At 43.7% G+C, this 9,044-nt stretch overlaps 1 protein-coding gene across 4 annotated transcripts in view; it reads right to left on the bottom strand.

Moving 5' to 3' along the window:
• Nucleotides 1–3,661: 3,661 nt before the first annotated feature.
• LOC134933485 (core histone macro-H2A.1) overlaps nucleotides 3,662–9,044 on the bottom strand; it is a 107,846-nt gene continuing 102,463 nt past the window's right edge. For all 4 annotated transcript variants that reach the window (XM_063928722.1, XM_063928724.1, XM_063928723.1 and 1 more), the window contains exon 9: nucleotides 3,662–4,364. In XM_063928722.1, the coding sequence (XP_063784792.1) occupies nucleotides 4,199–4,364 (166 nt within the window). In that variant the 3' untranslated portion in view covers nucleotides 3,662–4,198. The remainder of the gene's footprint in view (nucleotides 4,365–9,044) is intronic.

The following is a 9,044-nucleotide window of genomic DNA, read 5'->3' as shown; positions in this document are numbered from 1 at the left end:
ATTAAAGGCCAGTACTCACCGGCAGATGTGGGGAGCGATGTGTGCTGAGCAAACCGCTCAGCGCACATCTCTCCCCCCGCTCAGCACAGGGCGATGTGTGCTGAGCGTGCGGGGGGAGACGGGGGGCCGCTCATTTCACCCAACAGGTGAAGTGAGCGACCTGCTAGATTGGCCTGCATGCAGGCCAATCTAGCACCAGCGATAGCGACGCGTGGGGCTGCGCATCGCTATCGCTGTGAGGGTACACACGGAGTGATCGCTGCTTAAAATCTAAGCAATCTAGTCCGGTTGCTTAGATTTTAAGCAGCGATCGCTCCGTGAGTACCCCCCTTAATGCATGTTTAATAGGCCCCTGGACGTCTGCTGGAGTACAAACCTATCTTTTCATTTGTTTTTAACTTGATCAAAGCATCTGAACAATAAACTATTAGGTCCAAGTAAACACTTATCATCCATGGAAAATTATAGCGGATATCAGAGCAGCAACACAATACACCTGGCTGTGGTTTAGTAAACTACTTGTTGCCGTTGGTAATAACACAGACTGTCTTTTAATAGTGCAGAGGAGCATTTTACCTTCTAGTAAGCACACACTAAGGTAGCTGTGTATACACTGTATTTACTAACAGATTATTGTATCTGCCCGGTAGGACACGACTTTTAACAGCGTACACTGCTACGTGTTAAATGGTACGTTTTGTCTGCCTTTTATTATAAAGGTTTTTGAGATTTTAAGGATAATGCACAATAGTCTACTTTTCATTATTACCTGAGTCTTATGTGATGACGAAAAGTAAGTGGTGGCAATCATGGGTCACAGAAGCTAAACAAAGACTTGGGGTCTTATTCGGAGATGGACGAATGCAGCGGCAGTGTCCATCAGGTCTGCGCACGTGCACTGGCTTGTACAGACCGTTTTCGGGGTGGCTGCACAGCCACTCCGAGAAAAAAAATGGCCAGCGCAGCCAGAGGTCGACCTCAAATGGGCGGCCTTGCCATGTGCTGGGTGGCCCCTAGCATGCGAGTAGATGGACGCAGATCTTGCTGCGGAAGCAAGGTCTGCGTCCATCTTTGAACAACACCCTTGGTCCAGTAAACATATTTCCTTAAGAGACTTTGGGGGAATTCAATTAGGTGCGAGTTTGCAAAACGCGTTAAATTTGCACACTTCGCCTATAAATTTGCATGCTACGCCTTCATGCGCACACCCGTGATTCGCTCAGTTTAATTAGAAATTAAAATTCGCACTACTTCTCCAAATTTTGTCCAAATTTTTTTTTCAATTAACTGGGAAAATTGCATGAAAAACACCTTCCTAGACCCCCAAAAAGCAACAACTTCATTAGCAGAATCATGTAGGAGACTGTTAGTGAGCATAAGGAAAGTACTGTGCCTTTTAAAAGGTGTCAAATGGCTGATTTGTGCAATTTTGAAAAAAGGAAAAATAACGTAAAGCTTATGAATGTCATTTAATTTCCAAGGCATTTAACGAAAACTACAAAAAAAAAAAAAGTGTAAAAATTTGGGAGTGATTTGAGGCCACTTTTCATTTTATTTTTTTAAATCTAATTTTTTTTTAATAAAAAGTAATTATTTTTCATTGAAATAAATACTGTAATTAAATTTGGGGTGCATAAACTAATGAAAAAGTTGATTTTGGTGTATTTTGAGGGCATTTGTTTTTGTTTTTTCACCCCAAATATGACTGTAATTATTGGCCCAATTTAGCGAATTGAAAACTTCCAAATTCCTAACTAGTCTTTGTGGGGGTGTCCAATGGGTTCTGAAGCAAGTCTTGACATTTTTAACTTAAAATTAAGATTTTCCCTAGCTTTTCACTTGCTCAGGTATAGTGGCCAAAAAAAGTGAATTTACTCTGAAAAAGAAATGCAAGTTTGGAATTGAATTGCAAATATAATTCACAATGCAAATTTGCCAGGGAATTTGCCTTGCGGGACCAAACTCTCACCTAATTGAATTCCCCACTTTGTGTTTTATTGGTGATCTGAATTTTTGCTGGGAAGCAACCTATTATAGGAAGAGGGCCTCCTAACCAAGTGTGTGGTTACTACTTCTTATACACCCCACTAAATCGCTCACACCATCCGTGGTATTCTGGTTATGATGGTCATGTTATTTTTTTCTTTTGCTTTCCTTCTATACAATACTGATACCCCTTTCACACTGCACAAATAACCCGATATTGACCCAACATATTGCTGGGTCGACGCGGGTTGCTGTTCGGTGTGAAAGGGGTCACTCCTGAATTCCCAGGTCGCCTGTCCTGGTATTTCAACCCAGGACTAAAGAAGGGTTATTCCCAGGTCAGGTGCAGTGTGAAGGGGTTGCCGGATTGATGCGACCCAGGACCCATTCACAGTATAGGCAGAGGCGGCGTGAAGATGATCTCATCTCCTAGCGCCGCCTCCGCACCCACCCCCGATGCCGCCACTGTCCCCACCCCCCGATAGCAACCCGACCTGGCATATTGCCGGGTCAGGAAGCCAGTGTGAAGAGTCCAATGCCGGATCACACCCAGGAAGGAACCATTTCCAGTCCCCAGGTCCGACCCGGCATTGCAATCTGAAAGCGGTATGCAAGGTTTCTAAGGAACGAGAAAGAGTTGAACGAACCTTCACATACTCCATCGGGGGACTAATTAAAAATACATTTTGTACTTCACTACAGTTGTGTCACACATTGGGAGTTGCACCAACTTACACTAGGTTTACTTCTACAGAATTAGTGTCTGGGGCAACCGGATGCTTGTCTTGGTGTGCCTTGGAGATTAATCTGTTTGTTTATGTCAGATCTTGGAATTGTGACCACTGTTTATTTAATATCTCTCTTTACAGTTTTAGTAAAGGTAAATTGTCAGTGGTAGATTTAAAGGGACAATATTTAATAATGCAGAAAGAGCTTTGACTGCAACCCAACTTTACTTATGGTAAATAGTTCACATGTTGTACCATCTGTAACAAATTTTAAACAAAATATAGTAAAATATAATTTTACAGAAGTAGTGCCTTTTCAGAAATAACATTTAACATGTAGTTAATGTTCACTTAAACCTACTATAATCAGATACTGTATCTTGGGGGTCATTCTGACCCGTTTGCACGCAGCGGTTTGTCGCTGCGGTGCGAACGGGTCCGGAATGCATATGCGCAGCGGCCGCACTGCGCACGTGCATCGTTGCCCGGCGTACGTCATGGACAACGAAGAAAGCAGTCGCAGAGACGACCGCAAGAAGATTGAGAGAAAGAAGGCGTTCATGGGCGTCCCCGGAAAGTTGCCTGCTGTTTTCGGGGAGTGGTGAAGAAAAACGCAGGCGTGTCCAGGAGAACAGAGGGCGGATGTCTGACGTCAAAGCCGCCCCCAGCATCGCTGAGATCGTCGCACAGGGTAAGTATGTCCAGGGCTAGTCTTGTTCTGCTTGAAATTTTTTTAGCTTAGCAGGGCTGCACAAGCGATCGCAGTCCTGCTAAACTAAAATACACTCCCCCATAGGCATGGACTAGTTGATCGCAGCAGCAGCAAAAAGTTGCTGGCTGCGATCAACTCGGAATGACCACCCTTGTGCTTATAAATTATCCCTTTTAGACTAATGGGTGCAAAATATTGATCTCTCTTTATTCAGTCAGGGGAAGTTACACAACAGTTGATCAAGCACTCTGCTTTAATAAAAAGAACATATTCAAGTCAAACTGCAAAGTTCATTATAGACAACATTGTGTTTAAATCTGGGATTATAAGACATCAGGTCCACACAACGTAGAGATCATTTTTACAGAGAGGAGAAAATATATAACGCCACATAATATACAATAAAAGCACCACAACACATTTACAAAATAGTTCTTTGTCTCATCCACATACAAAAAAACAAAAAAAAAGCAAACAATAAACTTCCAAGTACAATCTGTATAATTTCATTCCTCATTAAAATAAAACTATAAAAGTCTTCTAAATGAACTACGTTTGGACAATGCCTCGGATATAGTGCATGAACAGGAGACATGGCAGCTAACGGTGCCCACTTAAAATATTTTAAAAAGGTCAAGTGGAATCCTCGCCTTCCCAAATGAGCATGTTTTTCAAATCATGCTGCAGTCTTGCAATAAAAGCTAAAGGTTGTGTTTTTAGCTACAGGAACTGTTGGGTGGGACTCTGGGAGGGGTCTGTTAGACGGAGAGGCTCAGTTGGTATCCAGCTTGGCCATTTCCTGCACGTAGATGCCTATGCTTTCACTGTCAAAAAGCACAAAGTAAACAGTTTTGATTGAAGAGGACATCGTGGATACAAAATAGTTGGAAATAGCTCTCAGAATTAGCTGGGCAGCAGTTTGCTTCGGGAAACCGTTCCTGCAGGAAATACAAGGGAGGTCCATGATATTACATTACCGAACAAATGCGCACTTTAACCATGTTGGTACAACCCAAGGTGAATTGGCAGGAAGGAACTGTACAGCCTGAAATACATTACGTAGATAACTTCCATTTGGTGGCTTAGAAATCATAAACTGTCTGGCAAGTAGATATTTCCATAATATCTTATTCATCTCAAGCTCTCAGCCAGGGTTGGACTGGCCCAGGGGGGACAACCCCGGTGGGCTCCACTGCCTGGGGCCCCCATCTCCTCTTCTGAGGATTAGGATCCAGACTGCGCTTGAGTTAAACATTATACATTTGTTACCTTATACTGCACAGGACTATGGTGTATTTTCTACAGTACATTGCTGTTATTAATCTGGTATATCATGTATGCACTAGTGGTATATACTATATATACAATATTTATCAAGGTGCCAGACTATGCACTCTCTCATGGTTAGCCAAATCTCTGTGGTGGCTGGCCACACCCCTCTGTTGACTGGCCACACCCCTACACATGGGCCTCTACCATTGCATTCCCCCGGTAGGCCCTTTATGCCCCAGTCCGACACTGCTCTCAGCTGTTATTACATTGTAGAATCTCTCTAGTGGAAATAACAAATATGGTTAATCAGATATGTAAGCGGGTATTCACAGGTCACTGATATTATTTTTACAATGAGTTTTGTGTGTTTTAACAAAACCCCATCAACTGAAACACATTCTCTTTGTAAAAGCGCTCTCTCTCTCTCTCTCTTCGATGGCAGTTATTATACCAGGACCTGATCAAAAAATAGATACTGGGGGAGATTTAGCAAACATTGGAGACAGAGAAGGTTCCAAGCTTTGATAAATCACCCTCACTGTAAGTAAAGGACATAAACATTCTTAGAGTTTATAGGCTGCTAATATTTGAGTTATTGGCAAGACCAACACTGGTGGAAGCTGGAGACATGAACATAGAACGAATTGCTGCATAAATCTTAACACTCAGCTGCGCACCTCACTACAAAAAAGAACCTGATAATGCAGGGTAAAGTACTGATTAAATCTTCATACCTGCCATTCAGCTTGGTAAAAGTAAAGTGATTAATTTCATGCTTGCCATGGAAACAATAGCCCCACATGCCACCAAATAATTAGTATGCCCCATCAGTGGTGGATTTCCTGCTAGGCATGTGAGGCACGTGCCTAGGGGCAGCACTTGCTGGGGGTGGCACAACAGGCTGATGAGGTCAGGGGGTCTCTTTTTTTTGTCAATATGACTTATTTTTTTTTTTGTGGGACAATGGGCAGCAAATTCTGGTCCAAGAGGTGGTAGTAGGGTGAGGTTGAGGCTGAATTGACAGTCTTGAGGCATCTGGACTGGTCCCGAGATGAAGGGAGCAGTGACGTGATGGGTGTGGGGTGCAATAATGTGCCTAGGGGTGGACTGACCCCTAAATCTGCCCCTGTGCCCCATATAACGAAGATATGTTCATACACCCTCACTAGACCATCATATAACCAGTATGACCCATATATAACCAAAATGCCCTATAGCTATTTACTTCTTCACATGCCACTAGCCAATATGCCTCATACTGTTTCATATGGTCAATTGGGCTGGGCCACCCTTACCTTCTGGTACATGTCATTGTATATTATGTATCGGTATTATCACCTTCACTTGTACGGTGATCTCTTATATCCTTAAGCAAACCATGGGGTCTATTTACTAAGCCTTGGATGGAGATAAAGTTGCTGGAGATAAAGTACCAGCCAATCAGCTCCTAACTGTCATTTTTCGAACATAGCCTGTGGCATGGCAGACAGGAGCTGATTGGCTGGTACTTTATCTCCAGCAACTTTGTCTCCATCCAAGGCTTAGTAAATAGACCCCTATGTATGTTATTAATAAAAATGATAATATACCCCAAATAATATATGGAATCATGTGGGAATCTTTCAATCACACTCATGACCCAATGGGGGCAATTCAATTGTTTTACCCCACAACTGCCACCAGATGGCGCCCACTGAGCAATTCAATTGTTGCTCTGTCTATGGGAGTAGAAGTACTTTAGACAGTTTTAGCCGCTTTGCATGGTTAAACCCAATACTTCTGGGCGCGCACACACAGCACTCATGCACTATGGGGGGGGGGAACAATTTAATTGCTCTGATGGGTGCCCAGAAAACAACTGAATTCCTCCCAAATTGTTCACACCAAATGTGAAGTTCTCCAGATCAGCAGAATGTGGGCAGCAAAAATTTAAAAAGCTTAATGTTCGTTTTGCCTTTAAAATGATCTCTGCTTTAAGTCTACAGGCCGCATTGTGGACATCTTGCGGCTGCCTGCAGCTCACAGGCTATTATATATACCCCCATGTGTATCAGTCACCAAGCTCTGGCCTACGCTTATTTAGCAGCAGAGCTGAGATCTCCAGGCCAGCTGGTCTCCACCAAATTAAATAGTGACCTGAGGTCACCATGTGTTATGGCCACAATCATAAAACAACGTTCACACATCAAACTTGTTATCTACCAACTGCACTTTTCCATTAATATAAAACTGAATACTGTACATGCAAAACACAATAGAAGTGAACACGCACTTAGCTTCATGTAATGCAAACCTAATAAAAACAAACCATTTGCTTAACGGACCCTACACTGATTAAATAACAACAGACTGACCGCAGTCAAGTATTTTTATACTGTACATGTGGGGGAGGTGTGAGAGACACGTGAGTGAGGTATGAGAGGCACGTGACGGAGGTTAAAGAGGTATGTGAGAGAGGTATGAGAGGCATGTGACGGAAGTTTGAGAGGCATGTGAGGGAGGTATGTGAGAGGCAGTAGGGGAGGTGTGAGAGGCATGTTGAGAGGTGTGAGAAACATGATTGGGGCATGTGGGTGAGGTGTAAGTAGAATGTGGGAGAGCTGTGAGAGAATGTGGGAGAAGTGTGAGAGGAATGTGAGGAGGTGTGAGTGGCACATGGAGGAGGTGTGGGAGGCATGTTGGGTGGTGTGGGAGGCATGTTGGGTGGTGTGAGAAGCATGTTGGGTGGTGTGAGAGGCATGTGAGGAGCATGTGGGCGAGGTGTAAATAGCATGTGGGAGAGAATGTAGGGGAGGTGTGAGAGGCATGTGGGTGGGGTGTGAGAGGCATGTGGGGGAGGTGTGAGAGAATGTAGGGGAGGTGTGAGAGGCACGTGAGGAGCCTGTGGGAGAGGTGTAAGTAGCATGTGTGAGGAGTATATTGGGAAGGTGTGACTGGCTGTCTGAGGGGCATGTGAGGGATTTTATTGGACATATGAGGTAAAAGCAGCACATGGAGAGGTCTGAGCGGCATTTGGAGGGGCTTTGTAGTACATGTGGGATTTGAGGACTTGTGACCATCTAAAAGAGAGTGTGAGAAAAATAGGATTTTGGTACTTACCAGGTAAATCCTTTTCTTTGAATCCATAGGGGGCACTGGAGTACTCTTGGGATATGGATGGCTTCGCAGAAACAAAGGCACTGAATATTTAAATTTAGAACTCTCCACCCCTCCATATCCCAGAGTACCTCAGTGTACGACCTCAGTGTTTTTTACTGAGCGAACAAGAACTATAGAGAGGTTGACAATGGAGAATTCCTATCACATAACGGACAACAACAAAGTTGACCCATAACGTTACTGTCAACTAAACAGTTGACACCATAACCGATAGACCCTTATAATTTGAACCAATCGGTGAAAATGTGTTACCATAAGCTCCTCTGAGCTTAATACAACCCAGGTAAAACTGCTCTGGGTGGGCGTCCAGTGCCCCCTATGGATTCAAAGAAAAGGATTTACCTGGTAAGTACCAAAATCCTATTTTCTTTTTCATCCACTAGGGGTCACTGGAGTACTCTTGGGACGTACCAAAGCTTCCCTCGTGGGCGGGAGAGCTGTTTGACACCTGTAACAGTAGGCGGCCAAAGCTAGATGCTGATGCCGCAACCGTTTCATAACGTGTAAACGCGCACAAACGTGTGCACTGAAGACTATGTAGCCGCGTTGTAAATGCTCTACGACCAACTGGTCATGACATTCCCACAGAACCTGTGGAATGAGCTATTACTGACGTAGGCGACTGTAACTTAGCCTTAAAGTAAGCCTGACTTGTAGTCATTTTTATCCAACTGGATAATGTCTGCTGAGAAACTGGCTAACCCCAGTTGGCAGCATCCTAGAGAACAAACAACGTATCCGTATTACGAACTGTACGACCTGTGTAGACGTTCGGGACATATAGACGCGTAATGCGTGTAGCACATACAGAATTCTAAAATGTGCTGTTAACACAGGAACCACTATTGGTTTATTGATGTGAAAATAAGAAATCGGAATTCGTCCGAAGTTCTGCTTTGTCATGAGAAAACCCAAATCCGGTGGCTTGGACTACAAGGCACCCAAATGTGAAAACAAAGCCCTTGCCGAAGCTAAGGCTAGAAGAAAAACGTTTTCCAAGTGAGAAACTTAATCCCCATTTGTTGTAAGGGTTCAAAATATGAAAACTGTAAGAAATCTGAACCCAGCTTCAAGTCGCATGGCGCTGTAGGTGGGATAAATGGAGGCTGCACCTTGATGACACCTTGTAGAAAAGGTGTGTACCGACACAATAGAGTCAAATGTCTTTGAAAATAAATTGACTACAC

This window comes from Pseudophryne corroboree, chromosome 6 (assembly GCF_028390025.1).
Source record: "Pseudophryne corroboree isolate aPseCor3 chromosome 6, aPseCor3.hap2, whole genome shotgun sequence".
NCBI classification, from domain to species: domain Eukaryota; kingdom Metazoa; phylum Chordata; class Amphibia; order Anura; family Myobatrachidae; genus Pseudophryne; species Pseudophryne corroboree.
Note: the sequence above shows the minus strand (reverse complement) of the source record. Positions and strands in the feature narration are given on the sequence as shown.